Source organism: Crotalus tigris, unplaced genomic scaffold, assembly GCF_016545835.1.
Source record: "Crotalus tigris isolate CLP2741 ecotype Arizona unplaced genomic scaffold, ASM1654583v1 scf7180000018125.1543573, whole genome shotgun sequence".
In the NCBI taxonomy this organism is placed as follows: Eukaryota; Metazoa; Chordata; class Lepidosauria; order Squamata; family Viperidae; genus Crotalus; species Crotalus tigris.
In genome coordinates, this window is record NW_024096837.1 from 658,771 (window position 1) to 675,868 (window position 17,098).

General features: G+C 36.0%; 1 protein-coding gene across 1 annotated transcript in view; it reads left to right on the plus strand.

The window, feature by feature from the left end:
* The window catches only part of IARS1 (isoleucyl-tRNA synthetase 1), an 80,168-nt gene that overhangs the window by 38,368 nt on the left and 24,702 nt on the right, over window positions 1-17,098 (plus strand). Inside the window, exons 17-27 of the mRNA XM_039348239.1 lie at window positions 1,340-1,426; window positions 2,138-2,221; window positions 3,052-3,199; window positions 6,760-6,880; window positions 7,516-7,607; window positions 7,830-7,907; window positions 9,059-9,180; window positions 12,253-12,355; window positions 12,500-12,583; window positions 15,604-15,778; window positions 16,885-16,997. Of these exons, the coding sequence (XP_039204173.1) occupies window positions 1,340-1,426; window positions 2,138-2,221; window positions 3,052-3,199; window positions 6,760-6,880; window positions 7,516-7,607; window positions 7,830-7,907; window positions 9,059-9,180; window positions 12,253-12,355; window positions 12,500-12,583; window positions 15,604-15,778; window positions 16,885-16,997 (1,207 nt within the window). The remainder of the gene's footprint in view (window positions 1-1,339; window positions 1,427-2,137; window positions 2,222-3,051; window positions 3,200-6,759; window positions 6,881-7,515; window positions 7,608-7,829; window positions 7,908-9,058; window positions 9,181-12,252; window positions 12,356-12,499; window positions 12,584-15,603; window positions 15,779-16,884; window positions 16,998-17,098) is intronic.

Consider the following 17,098-nt stretch of genomic DNA (forward strand, 5'->3'; position numbering starts at 1 on the left):
ACAGAGAGGGCTCCGAGTGCATGCCATAGATTCGCCACCACTGATTAGTCCAACCCCCTGCTTAGGCAGGAAACCCTATACCATTCCACTTCTTGCAACAATATATTTAACACCATCACACAACATCTACCTTTCCCAGGTCCTTGTGAAAACTAAGTAAAAATGAATAAAAATGTCAAATCCAGTCTTAACATCTGTTTGAGACATTTAATTAAAATAAAATACATACAATGAATTGGTTTGACATCTGGCTTTATCAGTCTTGTCTCATTTAAAGATTACTATAAGAAAAACCTTTCTCCTTCCAACAGAAACAGGAAAGAGGAGAAAAGGAAATCATGTGATGGGTTAGACCAGGGGTAGACAGTCTTGGCTCTTTTATGACTCGTAGACCAACTCCCAGAATTCCATGGCTCAGGAGTTCTGGGAGTTGAAGTCCACAAGTCATAAAAGAGCCAAGGTTGCCTACCCCTGGGTTAGATAAACTGATAGAAAAAAGAAGAAAATAAAATTGAAGATGAGTTTAGGGGAGGAGATAAGAGGACAAGTATTGAAAATAAAAGAGAAATCTTATCTACACATTACAAAGGTTACATTTAACTAGGCAAGCAACAAGAATTAATTTCACCCCTCTCAAGTTGGCTGTCTATACGGGCACCGTTGTTTAGACCATTTGCATTTCCCACTAATTTGTTTCTTTAAAAAAAAGTATCTTCTTTCTGAGCCAAAGTAAACAGCCTGCCTCAGTCATGGTAATATGGTGGATAGGGATTGTTTTTTAATTTATTTACAATTTATAGGCTGCCTGACTCCCAATAATTCTGGGCAGTTTAAAAATATAAAATACAAAAAAGCATGATGAATGGTCCCCAAAACAACATATAACTAAAGAAATCCAATAGGCTGAACTTCACTTTGCCTCAGAGCTAGGAGAATATGGTAGTTATAGTTTTATTATCTTCCTGCCTAGCATCAGTGGCATTTGGATGAAGCCATCTGGATCTCTGGGTGAATATTATTCCAGATGGCAGACAAGCTTCCTGACTCACATAAGATGGGTAGAATACAATAGTTTAAATATATAAATATATAAATATTATTTATAGTGAACGTATACAAATGTTTCATCCATGTATATTGGAAGCCAGTAATTGGAAAATAATAATTCAAGTTCATATTTTGGGCAACGAAGAGTTAGATTATTCTTAATATCTCCATGCTTTCAAATGTACGATAAAGAATTGGCTTGACTTAATTAAAATTATAAGTTTACAAAAATGTAAGTATATTATTTGTCAAAAACTGGCCTAGAGTCAGCTAGTATCATTTCCCCCCCCAGGTTTTACACTTTGCTGGTGTTATCGTCAGCGCTCTTTGGAAAGCCTCCTTTCAAAAATGTAATTGTAAATGGCCTAGTTCTTGCCAGGCAAGTATAATAATATTTTTTGTTCCTTATTAAATTTCTGCTGCCTACGTTGAAAGTTTTTCTATGGGTAATCCTTGGGGTCATTATTATTATTTATTAACTTTGTTTCTGCCTATCTTGCTGCAAGGCGATTGTGAGCGGCTTACAACATTAAGCTAAAATCATATGTACATATATACAAATGTATAAAATCCAATAAAATTGTAATGAAAATGCAAATTATAACTAAAACTAAAAGATGGGGAGGAAAGGAGCAGCATTTAAGGAGGAGGGAGGGGGGAACTGCTGTTAGTTGATCAACCATCTCCAGGATGGTATCTCCCCCCCCCTTGGGGCCTCAAGCTGATTGGCAGAGCCAGGTCTTCAGGCTCTTGCAAAAGGTCAAGAGGGTGGGAGTCATAAACTATGTATTCACTGGGCTCCTCAGACTGAAGTAACAGTTCCTTCAGAAAGGATTCAAGTTCAACTATAATTTCAGAGGGGTAAAATAAACTGAAAATAAAATTGGTAATGACACTATTAAATATGGATTGCCAAAGTAATGGTTTTTTTTTTCCATCTGTAGTTTGCAGCACATTATCAACGTTTAAAATAGAGATGCTTCTTGTCTTTTGCCAAATGTTGAACAGATTTCTCATGGGTGGTTGAATTTATGTGAAAACTGCTAAAAAGGTGTGTTTTGTTACATTTCCTATGTTTAATCCCTTCTAGTGATGGGCAAAAGATGAGCAAACGAAAGAAGAATTACCCAGATCCAACAAAAATTGTAAATTCTTATGGAGCTGATGCACTGAGGTACGAATATGCTGGTCTTCTCTTCTTGTTCTCATTAATTTCTGTGAGTCTCTGATGCCCTCAGGATGTATTGGGCTAGCATGGCTAACAGCCACGTTGGCTGGTAATAATTCTTTATTTTTAAAAATATAAGTTTACAGTAGTAGAAAATTAGAAAAAAATACACAAAATTATCTTGAGGATTGTAGATTGCATGTTGTTGATGCACCGAGATGAATCAGTTGACTGAACACAGGATAGCTGGGTCAGCTCTGCCAAGTGAACACGACTAGTAAGTTTATCTTCTGAATCAATGATATGCCTTGGTATCTTAGCTATTAAGAATATTTTGAATCTTAGCTAAAATTTGTCTTCATAGTAATCTTCCATAATTATGTTAGCTGGAAATTCTGGGAGTGTGTCTGGAAAAAATCAAGCTGGGGAAAGCTTTGTCTGAAAATATGAAAAAAATACTTGAAAAGAGTGAAATGAATGAAAGTGAGTTGAGAACGAAGTCTTTTCAAATGTATTTCTAAAGTTGCATTCAGCAGATAAAATAGGATTGCAATTAATAAAATATCAGTCTATCAGGCTGCTCTATGAATGCTGATATTTTTTTATGTCGCTAGGTTTTGTGAAAAAGGCTTGCAATTAGATTAACGCCATTGATTAAGGCTGCCATTTTAATAGGGAACATTGCATGTTAACAAAGTTGCTAAGCAACATCAACCTATCTTTCCTGGGTATGAGTTAAAGAATTGTCAGAATGTTAAAGTACAGATGTTTAAAGTGGCTGCTGAACATAAGATAGCAGAAAAAAAAATTCTCTATATTTCTATTTGCTTCTATAGGTTATATCTTATCAATTCTCCAGTGGTAAGAGCAGAAAATCTAAGATTCAAGGAAGAAGGTGTAAGAGATGTGCTGAAAGATGTCTTCCTCCCCTGGTATAACGCATATCGCTTTCTGATTCAGAATGTTGTCATTCTGCAACTCAAGGTATAAAACTTTCATATATAGCCAATGAATGCACATTGGGGGATGTTTCTGGCATTATTAAAGGGAATTTTTAAATACTATCTGCTTTCCATATTTAATGATTTCTACTACTACTACTACTACTACTACTACTACCATCATCATCATCATCATCATCATCATGTTTATATTCCCTTTGGCTCCCAGAGGCTTTGGGCAGTTTTCTTCACTTATTTTCATCAAACCACACTCAATATTCATCAGCACGGTGTTAAAATTAAATGGAAATGTAGTTTAGCTTTGCTCTTATTGGAACCATTGTCACAGTGATTAGAATATCAGACATGGTATATGGAGATCTACATTTAGATCCACCCAGTTGTAAAACCAACATTATATACTTGAGTCTGGGACTATTGCTTTTAATAGTCTGTTCTGTTTTAAACATTTTATGTCAGATGCTAAGGATGAGTTCTTAATAGTGGTAACTGTGGTGATCTCTGTTGGGGCATAGCAGAATACTTGTTCAAATTTTCAAATATATCTAATTAAAAAAGTGAATGAGAAGTTAACAGAGCAAAGCACCAAGTCCCCAATGCCACTTGTATGTCTAAGAAGAACTCTTGGCCAGGAACATAAATTAAATAACAATGAAGGCTAGTTAGAAAATGAAAAACCAGTAAAGAATTGTAAAATCACTGAACGCATGAGTTTGAAGATCCCAAAAAGTCACTTAATGCATTACTTTCTTCATTGAATGGTGGTAGGAAGGAATACATGTTAGAGTATATCTATGCATCTGATGAAGTGGGATCCAGTTCATGTAAACTTATTTGTTAGTTGGAAATAACTAAAATATGTTAGTTGGAATAGGTACTACCAGACTTGGTTTTATTACTCTGTGCAGGAATCCACAAAACCCAACCTGACATGGCCATCTAGTCTCCAGCTGAGAGCCTCCAGAAGTGAGAGTTAAAATGTCTTCTAATATTCTATAATACTAATTTTTTTCTTTTAATTTTAATCTGATGGTGAACAGAACAGAACAGAACAGAATAGAATAGAATAGAATAGAATAGAATAGAATAGAATAGAATAACAGAGTTGGAAGGGATCTTGGAGTAATCTAGTCCAACCCCCTGCTTAGGCAGGAAACCCTATACCATTTCAGACAAGTGGCTGTCCAGTCTCTTCTTAAAAACCTCCATGTATCGTTGGGTACCGGGTGGGCGTGATCCATTGGGTGGGTGTGGCCCATTGAGTAGGCATGGCTGTGGTGGTAATGGCAGACTGGGGTGGGACTAAAAAGTTCAATCAATCAATTCCAACTTTGCGAGATCTTTTTTTTCCCGTGAGAAGTTGAAATTGATTGATTGAACCTTTTTTTTTTTGCACACGGGGGAGGTCTAAAGCGAAAAGATTTTATAAAACCCAGCTGAAGGCCTAGGACTGGGACAATGGCATGTGTGCCCAAAGAGAGGGCTCTGTGTGCCACCTGTGGCACACGTGCCATAGGTTCGCCACCACGGCCCTATACCATTTCAGACAAATGGTTGTCCAATCTCGTCTTAAAAACTTCCAGTGTTGGAGCATTCACAGCTTCTGGAGTCAGGTTGTTCCACTGATTAAGCGTTCTAACTGTCAGGAAATTTCTTGTCTTGCTCTCAGTTCAACAGATATTTAAGTCCCCTTTCTCCTGCATGGGACCATTTTTTTTTAGATTTTTATAGACAGCCATCTAGCCTTCTTTTCTTAAGCATGCCCACTTCTTTTATTATTCCTAATATGACTTGGTTTTTAGACCCTTTAAAGGGAGTCCTCAACTTACAATCACAACATTTCCGTTGCTAAGCAAGGTAGTTCTGAAGTGAGTTTATAAACCAATTTGTATAGGTTCCTGATGTTTTTTTTTCATCACCAAAATGTTGAAAGCATACGGTACCTGCAATGATCTAAATAATAGAAGCACCCCTGAGAGCAGGACATCAGAAGTGGTACTTTGGATTTAAAAGTAGTTCATTCGGTTGCTTGAGAGTATGGCTTTGGAATAATTGTTTTTAGGCTGTAACCTTATGCACAGATATAATAAAGTATTGTAGGATTTAAATTTAAACTTACTTGTGGCCTAGATTGGTTAAATATAATAATACACCAAGGTCTTCAGAAGTTTCTGAAACTTCATGATCCAAATTTGGAGGGCCGAAATTTTTGTATATCTACTGAATTTAAACCCCTTTCTTTATCAAATTCCTTAATTGATATACTTTTGCCATCTTTGAAATAGCATAGCTTTATAATATCTTTTGTAATAACCAGTGAGATGAATTTAGTTTTAAAAACTATCATAAAGGAAAATTATTGTCATGATGAGAAGCCAACAAGACATGTAAATGGCAAATTGCTCCTCATCCCACCAATATCATAGGTATATGTTCTCTGCCCCTGGGATCAATCTTTGGAATTTAATAGCAACAGCAGCAGCAACAACAACAACTACTGTTTATATCTATCAGAAAGAAATGAAATATAGGCTTCACTGTATTCAACAACTTGGTTGACGATTCCTGGTATAATGAATGTTTGTGTCTGTTGCAAAATTTAATCTATTCTCTCAGCTACTATTACATTTCAGAAAATTCATTGTACAGAGAAACTAACAGATGTTTATTTGGTAGGGAATATTTTATCACAGATATATTCTCAAATACATAGTATTGCTTGTGGGAAATTGATCATTTGAGCAGCTTGTAGTTATACACCTCTTACAATATCTGAGCTTTCAAAATAACTTTGGAGACCTTGCAATAAAGGCAGCAGATTTCAAAAAGTAGAAAACAAAATTGCTTTACTTTTTTAGCAGTCACCTTTACAGCCAGATCTTCAGAGTTTTATAATTAACCAGCTATTTCTGAGTTTCCCCAGGCACTGTTCATAATACAGCAGCTCAGTTTGCCCTAATATTTTACTTTTTTTTCTTTTATTAAATTACTGAACTATATTTTGCCACCAAAATTCTGGTCTCATTATAGTTGTGCTCATTGCCTAGAAAATGTATTTGTATAAATGATTTGCTTTGGCAATTATGCCACTAAAATAATTTATTTATGAATAAATGTTATAGTGGGAGTGAAAAGTCCTTAAATAAGAACCTTGAGAGGATCTATTTCTCATGAAACCAGTTTTAAAAGTCTCTAGATTTATTAATCTAATATGATATCCTTGCCAAACTATTTGAACTGATGGTACCATATAGAAAATTTTATTCTCCTAGCATGGCATGATTGTATAATTTTTAAGGTAAACCGTGCTTTTGAATGTCATTCAAGGGATATCTTTTATTCTCAGATATACAGGATATCTGCAGTTGTTTGCATATAGAAGAACTTGTCCCAAGAACAGTGAAATTTCTTACTGGCTCTACTTGAGTTGCAAGAATCAGGAATCACATTTTTATGTATATTTGTTGCAAAAATCTGTGCCAGTTTTCAACCCTTGGCTAAGCCCCCAAAAATTCTAATTAAGAATATTTTCCATGCAACAAAACTATATTTCTTGGTTTATTTTTTTATCCATGTTTATAGAAAGATGCGAAGGAATTCCTTTACAACGAGAATACAATTATAGAAAGCAACAACATCATGGACAAATGGATCCTTTCCTTCACACAATCACTGATTCAGTTCTTCAGGGCTGAGATGGCAGGTGCGTACATGTTCTCTGTGTTTCAGCAACAAATTAGCCTGGTGATTTGTATGCCTGTTCAGTCTGGTTATGCCTAAGAATATACAAGTTTGTTGAATGTTGAATGAAATTGTGCAGTTTTTTTTTTTGGGGGGGGGGGATATTGTATCAGTCACATGCAGAAAGTAGAAATCCATCCCAAAATGTGATTTGCTGCTGAAATAATTATTTCTGCCTTTTGCTTAATCACAAAAGTCTTACTGATTAAAGTCTTACTAACAGTGGTGTGTGTGTGTTTGTGTGTGTGTGTGTGTGTGTGTGTGTGTGTATCTGTGAGTATCCCTTCATTGCAACATAGATATCAATAAAGAAACTGCAAATGCTTTGGTTTCGGCAGGAACTCAGGGGAATATTTTCCCAGAGACTGCACAAGCAAAAATTAGCTTTGGGTATGTAACCATATCTATTATGATAGTTAATGCAAGTATGAATCTGGGATTGGGAGCAGATTTGTAAAGTTAAATTTAAAAAATAGCTTCCTACATTTTAATTTTTTTGTCACAAAATGGTTGCAGTATTAACCAAACTATTCTATGAGAAAAAGAGACTGAAATGAAAAAGAAAACTATTATACATTTTTTCCCTTTAATTTTTAGCCTACAGACTGTACACAGTAGTTCCTCGACTGGTTAAGTTTGTAGACATTCTAACCAACTGGTATGTCAGAATGAATCGTAGGAGGTTAAAGGTAAATTAAATGTTTTCACAATTCATGACATTTTTAAAATTTGAGTTGCTTTCATGTTGCTTCATTTAGAGAAATAATAAATCCAAGTGGCTTAAAAAAACAGATACTTTTGATGGAATTAATATTTTATTCAAAACTGATTGCTATTTGCTTAAAATATATGAGCAAATCAAATCAAATAAATAAAAATATCTAATTACTCTCTTGTCTCTAAATGGGCAGGGTGAGAATGGAACAGAAGACTGTATTATGGCCTTGGAAACCTTATTCAGTGTCCTCTACTCCATGTGCAGACTTATGGTGAGAATATATTATAATCTTCTTTAATTCTAATATTAGCTTAGATAGAGGAGGTTGTAGCCATAGCTACCATACATATATATTCAGTGATTCTGATGGAATATGGTTTATGGTTATATGACCAAATTTGTTTTTTTAAGAATTGCATTTTTTTTAAAAAAAATGCACTCTTCCTAAGCAGAGCATTATTAATAATTTCCCTTTTGTAGTCAAGCTAATATTCAATATAGATAATTCTAAAGTTAATAATTCATTTGCACATCAGCCACATTTGACTCCCAGCTTGTTGTTAACTTGTTGTTCTTAAAATTGAGTTTTATTTAAACACTATGACTGGTAACAATTGAATGCAGAGCTATACTACAATCTAAATACGCTGTGCTAAAAGGAAACTAAATAGCAAAGAAAAGAGAAGGGAAACAAGAAAGGAAAAATAATGGTTATTAGAAGTCACTGGAGAACAAGAACAAATTGCATTTGTACTTCTAACATCCACAGGAGAAACGGCAATTGTGCAAAAGATTTCTGAGAGGGAAAGGTTTTGCTGTTATTTTCTCTTTCCTTTTAGTGGGAATGTAGCTGTATGATTGTGTGTGTGTATGTGTGTGTGTGTAGATAGGTAGGTAGGTAGGTAGGTAGGTAGGTAGGTAGGTAGGTATGGAATAGCTCTGGACATCTTGTTAGGCAATTGAAGGCCTCTGCAGGAAATATTGTGGCTCTCCAACATAAAGTGGAAGTTAGAGGACCAGTCCTCCTCTAGTCTATCTTAGCTGATACAAAACAGAAGAAATGTACATCCTGCTCTTACTGATTTCTCAGGATGATTGCTTGCAGAGCAGTTGTAGAGAACCAGGTACTATCAGATAATCTATAACATTTTCTGTTCTCATGTTGTTCATTAGATTGCTTTATGTTATACTGAGACTTGGAGTCCAGGCACTGGATGGAGGAAAGATAATGTAATATATCTCCATCTGTCTTACGGTTTCTGATAGTACACGACTATCTTCTTTCTATTGTGTAAATTCTATTTGCATTCAGTGTAGAAATGACATAGATGAGATTTAGTAACCATCTCAGTAAAATTTATAATCAGTCAAGAATTTAGAATATGCAGCATAATGCGAGATAAGACAATATTGTCATTTCAGGCACCTTATACTCCGTTTATTACCGAACTAATGTACCAGAATTTGAAGACTCTTATCGATCCTACTTGTGTTCAGGAGAAGAATACTGATAGCATTCACTACCTCATGCTTCCTCAAGTTAGGTGAGCAACTGTGCAATTATCAGCTTGGTTTAGTGTTTAACTTGCATTCATTCTGTACTGTTGAAATTCTGTGCATTTGTCACTGATAATCTGAAAAAAACTTTGAGGCCTTTTAATTCTTTTGAAATAAATCATTGCAAAAGACACTACCTTAACAGTTGTAGTAATAATATAGGGCAGCGGTTCTCAACCTGTGGGCCGCGATCCCATTTGGGGTCGAACAACCATTTCATGGGGGTCACCAAACAACGCAGTCTGCCATTTTCCCCCCTTTTCCTTAGCTGTGCTAATAGACTCTATTCAAGAGACTCTATTCTATTGGCGTTCGAAAGCCAATAGAACAGACTCTCTTGAATAGAGTCTAATTCTATTGGCTTTCAAAAGCCAATAGGAATTGTCCAGGCTGTCTCTGCCCTACTGAGCTCGCCAAAAGTCCCAATCTGCAAACGGTGCTGCAAGTTGTCTGCAGCTAAGGCGAGCTTTCTGGATGTTTCCACCCCTCCCTGCTGAGCAACTGCTAAATGTAAGTAAAAGAGGGCCAGGGGTGGGAGGTGGGAGGCCGGTGGGCGCAGGGAGGGTTGCTGGCACGCGCGGGGCCTGGCGGGTGGCTTCCCTCCCTTGAGCTGGGCCAGCTGGTGGTCGCCCTGCGTCCTCTCTGCCGCATGCCATGGCCACCGAGGAGCGCCTGGACCTGCCTGCCACCGCACCAAACGTGCCGTGGCCAAGGTAAGGCTAGCAGGGCAGCGGCGGGCGCAGGGAGGGTTGCTGGCACGCGTGGGGCCCAGTGGGTGTCTTACCTCCCTTGGGCTGGGCCACCAGCTGGCCCAGCCAGTGGTCGGCCTGCGCCGTCGCTGCTGCTTGCCAGCTACACTTTGGCCGGCGCAGAGAGCGGCATCACGCATGCGCGGCACTCCTGAGCCGAGGCGGTTGCTGGGCGATGGCCCGCGTGCAGCCGTAGGAGAAGAGGCGGAGCATGCGCACCTCCTCCTGCCCCCGCCCGCAGGGAAATACAGGTAGTCCTCGACTTACGACCACATGGTTGGGGTCACGGCATTAGGAAGGTTGAGAACACTGATATAGGCAATCTTGGGGGACAGATTTTAGGATAGGATTCATCTAGTTTTTACTTTTGGTATTTCCTGCATCAGCTGTGCAACTTAGTGCTAACAGATTGAATAAAATGCAATGTTGGTTGATTAATTATTTTTAAAGTTTAAATGCTTTATTGCATTTTTATCAATGTATAGTATATAAATCATTGACAATTCATTTTGATTGGCAGAAGACAGTTTCAGTTAATCAAATAATCCAGTATGGTAAATTATAGAAGATATATTGCAGGGCTGTAGTCAAGAACGACTAAGAAAATGAAAAATAAATATGTTAACACTAACCCTAATCTTTTATTGATTACATCTTCCATATTCAATCCTGATGACTATAATGGATATAGTGCCTATATTGTGGGGAAATGTTAAAAAAATAAGGACTTTATAAAATAAGGCTCAAAGCATCAGTTTAGAGAAGGTGAAAACATTGACAGTACCTGGCAGCTTGGCTTATTCATTCTTCTAGCTCTAGTAGTTGTCCTTTGGGACCTGTATAGAAGTCAACCAGCAAAACTAGTTGCCTTGAAAGGTGAGGCTGAGCTACGTCGATGGCCAAGCGTTATTATGCTTGGTCGAAATATTTAGTCTTTATTTGTCATTTTTAATCCACCTATCAAGTTCCACCCCTGGGATAGACAGACGTTTTTTGTCTGATGGTGGTAAAAGTGTTGTCACAGGTTGTTAGCAGTTTCAAGTAAAGCTGTTTGGAAAAATTGCCTGAAACTTTGATCCTTGTTTCATTGGGAAAAAGGATTTATTTGATTTGGATGTGTCTCATTCTTGCTTGTGCTATTTGTTTTGCATGTCTGAGTCATTAATGAAAGCTACTAAAGGAATTTCTCAAGATAGTAAAAGGATCTTATTGAAAAGAAAAATTTCTTCTTTTAATATTGTGGATTTTAAAAGCATAAAAATATGGTGATGGCTGCCACACCGTATGTAGCTTGTGCTGTGTAGCTTGTTTAAATGCCTTTGAAATATTATTGTGTAATGTGTATTACTGGTAGAAAGCTCCATGGTTATTTATAGAGTAGTAAGTTAATTTGTGGAGTTCCAATTGCCTTGTTTTTTCAATAAATGATGCCTAATATTATTACCATTCATGAAAATAATTAAAAAATACTGTACATTGACTTCCTTTGACTTTTATTTTCAATAGAAAATTTGTAATAAAGTAAGGGTCCTCCCTTCTCTAGAGTTTATAATGATAATTGGATATATATTAGAAATGAACATCCCATTTCTCTTCATCTCCACATTTAATAATGACTTGTCTGTAAAATCTTGGTTCTGAGCATGTAAATCTTTATTTTACTTTTGCAATGTCTTTATTTTGTTGTTTATTTTTTTCTGTGCTATTTGAATGAGGAATATATCCAATTTATAGCAATTACTTAATGTACATACAGGCAGTCCTTGACTTACAAGAGTTCATTTAGTGACTGTTCAAACTTACAATGGCACTGAAAAAAGAGACTTATACTGTTTTCCACACATATGACCATGGTCACATGATCAAAATTCAGACACTTCGCAAGTGGTCCGTATTTATGATGGTTGCAGTGTCCTAGGGTCATGTGATTAGCTTTTGCGAACTTGTGACAAGCAAAGTCAATGGGGAAGCCAAATTCACTTAACAACCATGTTATTAACCTAACCACTGCAATAATTCACTGAACAACTGTGGCAAGAAAAATCGTAAAATGGGGCAAACTCACTTAACAAATGTTTCACTGAACAACATAAATTTTGGGCTCAGTTGTGGTCTTAAATTAAGGACTACCTGTATATACTTGGAGAATGAGTGGTCTTATATTTAGTGATTTTGATTTATTGCCTTAATGTCTGATTTTTTTAAATATTACTTTTTCAGTTTGTTTGTACTATTTTAGTCCTATGTGTTCTTAGTTTCTGGAACTCTGCATGTATTGAGATAAAAAAATTGTTTGCTCTTTCAATCTAGAGAAGACCTGATCGACAAAAACATAGAAAGTGCTGTTTCTCGGATGCAGTCCGTTATTGAGCTTGGACGTGTAATCAGAGATAGGAAAACCATTCCAGTAAAAGTAAGATGTTCTCTATTTTCAGAAGTAAATCAATGAGCTCCAGAAAGTGGATTATATAGAAATACATTAAATAGCCAACATGGCATTTTGCAGCGCTCCTCAATTTTTTTTCTTTGGGACTGAAGTTCTTGAATTTGATTTTAGTATCCGTTGAAAGAAGTGGTGATCATCCATCAGGATTCTCAGGCACTGGAAGACATCAAGTCCTTGGAAAAGTATATACTTGAGGTAAGATGAACAAGTATATCAAAAACTCTCTCATCTCTGTTCAAACGATCAGCAACTGTTAAATGCTTTGTCTGTATTGCACAGATGCTAGAAGTCCAGCTTTAAAATACATAGATTCATGATAATTAAAGAATTATCTATACAGCATGTCCAAAATAATAAATCTTATCTGTTGAAACGTTTGCTGGATCAAAAGGAGGAATATGTCTTAATCAACTGTAACCTGACTTTGTTTAGATTAAAATAGATGGTTGAAAACAGAGAGAAAATGTCAAATCTTGATTAAGGAGCAATTAGCAGTGTTGACTAGAAATTTCGTATAACATGAATCTAAATTAGAATTTTCTTTTCCAAAGAGAATGGATTAAAAATAATTCTGTTTCAAGACAGAACAATATGTCTCATGGGAAGAGCCCTTGTTTGTAACAGTATTGTTGAAAGTGGTTGCTAATTTTCTGTCCAAGATTAAGATTCTGGTATTAATCTGTGAAGCCCTAAATAGTTTGAAAAAACAATACGTGAGATAACTCCTTTTCACAAATAAATCAGCCTGACTATTCTGATCTTCATCAAAAGTCCTGGTGATTATGCCATATGGCGTAGTTCTTAATGTGGTATTGGTCAGGAAGAGGGCTTTTTCAGTTATATCATTGAAAATGTTGTTTCCTCAAAACATATATGTACTGATCTTACTAGCACTAGGTTCATTATATTAACATTCTTATTTATGGTAACATTTGAGATGGTACTAACAAATCAGTTACGGTTATTATATTGAATTATATTGAATTTTGAATACTATACAATTGCTGGAGTTGCTCATGAATAGGCAGTATATACAGTGGTGCTTAAAAGTTTTTGAATCCTTTTGAATTTCCAATATTTTTGCATACTATGACCTAAAATGTTACCTGTTTTCACACAAGTCCTTAATTAAACAAATGAGTCACAAACATTTTACTTGTTTATTTATTTATTAAGAAAATGATCCAAAGCTACACATATTTGTGTGTGGCAAAAGTATGTGAAGTATGGACTTTGCGTGTTCTTGATCACTGTCTTCCTGCATGACCCACTTTCTCTTGAGCTTCAATTCTAGGACAAATACCTTGACATTTTCCTGTAGAATTTGCTAGTAGAATTCTAGAATTCATAGTTCCATCAATAATAGCAAGCCTTTCTGGTTCAGATACAGCGAAGCAGCCCAAGCCATGATGCTACTACCATGTGTCATAGATGAGATAAAGTTCTCATGCTGGAATGCAGGGTTGCCTAACACATTCAACTCCAAAATTTCTATTTTGGTTTCAGCTGTCCACAGAACTTTCTTGCAAAGAAAGTTTTTGGCTTATCTATGTGATCTTTCAGAAACTGTAGATGGGCAGAATATTGCTTTTGGAGAGTAGTGACTTCCAACCTTGCCATATTGTTATGCTTTGTTCTCCTAATTGTGGTCTCCTGGACACTGCTACTTACTAATGTAAGAACAGTCTTTAGTTCTTTAACATTACTCTGGGGTTCTTTGAGACCTCCTGGATTATTGCATACTTTGCTGATATTATGATCTTGGTTAATTGATAATTCCTGGGAATAGTAACAATAGTGTTGAATTGCCTGTACTTGTAGACTGCCTATCTAACAGTGGACTAGTGAAGTCCAAACCTTTGGAAATAGTTTTATAACCTTTTCCAGCCTGATAAGTATCATCAACTGTTTTTTGAAGGTTCTCAGAAATCTCCTTTAGTCAAGCCATGAAACACTAACACCTATATGCAGTGCTTTTTTTCTAAAAAAAAAAAAAGGTGCCGGAACTCATACACATCATACAACCAGCCTTGCCTACCCTACAAGGTTCCATCCAAAAAAAGGTGCCGGAACTCTGTTCTGGGCATTCTATGAGAAAAAAAGCCCTGCCTATATGTATTGTGAAGATCAGCTCCTTGATTGAAACACCTGACTCTAATTTCTACTTCAAATGAATTGATAATCCTAGAGGTTCACATAACTTTTGCCATACAAGATATATATATAACTTTGAAGCAGAGGTCACATTTAGGTGGAAATATTGAAAATTCAAAAGGGTTCACAAACTTTTAAACACATATGTGTGTGTATGCATATGTATATGTGTGTGTAGATTTCAGAAGTTCTGCAGAAATTTAAAGGGACAGAATTCACCAAGAAATATTGTGAATTTTAAGCTAAGCATTCCAAACATCTGCTTATAAACTGATGTTTTGCTTTGGAAAGTAAGCCAGTTGAGACTTTATCTCTTTTAGAAATTTGAATGTAGTCCACCAGATAGAGTGACCTTCTGTGGCTTTGTGTATTAAATTCTTAAAGGTCATAAAAGTCATAGATGCTCTCTATAGTATTGTTTATACATTTGCTTGGCCAGACAGAGGATCTCCTAACAGCAGCAGCATTTCAGCATAAGTATGCTGGAACAACTTTGGGATATAAAATAGGAAATGCAGTATATTTAACAGACAGCTCCATTTGTAATAAATAGAGTCTATCAATTCTGTTTCACTAGGCTGAATTAAATATCATATTCTAATATTGTACTGTATATAAACACATATTTAATTAAAGCTTAGTTGTAGAAGACTTAGTTATTAAGGCAACTAATTACTTTCTATATGATTGTTGCCTTTCCAAAGTGACTAAAGACTGTACAACTGGAAAAAGGGAGATCTTGTCTAATAGAGGGATGATTAGTATAAGCAAAGTTTAATTCCAAAATTAAAGTGGAAGTAGGTATACATCAGAATGTTTGGATAATATTTTGTAAATGTTTTTCTGGTATTGAATAGTTTGAGACTTCCTTCCTTTCTTTAACTATAATCACACAGGGTTAGAATTACATACAGACAAATCTATGTAATAGATAGTTGTTTGATATTCTTGTCTTGTCTTTTCTATACAACATTTGTTGCTATTGGAAAATCTTAATAATATATTTTTCATTGTTCTTTTTATTTCCTTGGGGGGTTATGTTCATTTTTTAAAATATGAAGGAACTTAATGTCCGCAAAGTGACTTTATCAACTGATAAAGATAAGTACGGAATCCGTTTGAGAGCAGAACCTGATCATATGGTTCTCGGGAAGCGACTTAAGGGTGCCTTTAAATCTGTAATGGCTGCTATCAAAGAATTGCCAAGTGAGCTGTTGGAAGAATTTCAGAAGACAGGTTGGTAATCATTCAGCATTGTTATAAAACTGTGATGTGGCAGAAGAATGTTCATGCTTGGATTGCAAACCAACCTATATAGCTTCTTGAATATATTATAACGTACTAATAGATTGGGAGTATTTAAAAGCTACAGTATTCCTTTTTATGTAACAACTTGGCTGCTCTCCTTGGAGTGGGATACTCAGGCCCTGTCATTAAGGGCATTAATTTAAAAAAAAAATGAATAGAGAGAGCCTGCACATTGTTAGTGCTTTTAACAAATAAAATTCTAAAAGGAGACCTACCAAAATAGAAACATCCAAATATGGGAGTGCAAAAGCATGCCAAGTTTAGCAGGCATTGTTAAAAAGAATTTAGGAGTAATGGGATAGGTTTGCCTCATAAATGTAAGCTTAAATACAGAATAAGAGAATAACAGAATAACTGAGTTGGAAGGGACCTTGGAGGTCTTCTTAACATTAGTGTTATTGATTTTCCAGTATAGGTAATCCTTGAGTCTTACAACCTGGATCTCACAGGTTCTAACAGTCCAACCTCCTCTGTGCTCATATGACTGAATTGTAAGTGCTCGGCAGCACACTTGCACTTACAGCGCTTGCAGTGTCCTGCAGTCACATGATCGCAGTTTTACAATGCTATTGCCAAAACCCGACACTTATTCCTTGTTTTGGCAAAATCGCACCCATAGTGAACCATTGGTTTTCTTAATGAATGCAGTGTTCACTTTACAACTACTGTATATTTACTTTATGGCTGCCACTTTCGCTTAACAACCACTGCAAAAAAAAGTCAAATTGGTCAGGCACTTTATTGACTTGTTTTACGACTGTCATGACATATGACTGTAATGGGCAGTCTCCATTAGTATCATATGTCAAGGGCTACCGGTTTCCTGATTGAGGCCTATCTAATGTTGAGTAAAACAAAGTATTTGGATGAAAAAAAGTGCACTGTTTATTAGAAGGAGAAGCACAAAGTCAGAAAGGCATATTGATAGGTATGTTTATCTTTCAAATGAAAGAGAGAATAATTAAAGATTATTTTGAAATCGAATCACCATGTTTTAGCATACAATACAGAATTATTTTGTTTAAATAAATTAGGCACAATTGTTGTAGAAGGGCATGAACTGCATGAGGAAGATCTCCGTCTGATGTACACCTTTGACCAGACTGTAGGGGGATATGGCCAGTTTGAAGCACGTTCTGATTCTCAGGTATTGAATATAAAAAGTGTTGAATCTATATACTCTTTTTGTTAATGCTGCTTTTTGCAAATTATTGTCTCTTACATTGCAGTGTAGAATTCATTTCTGAA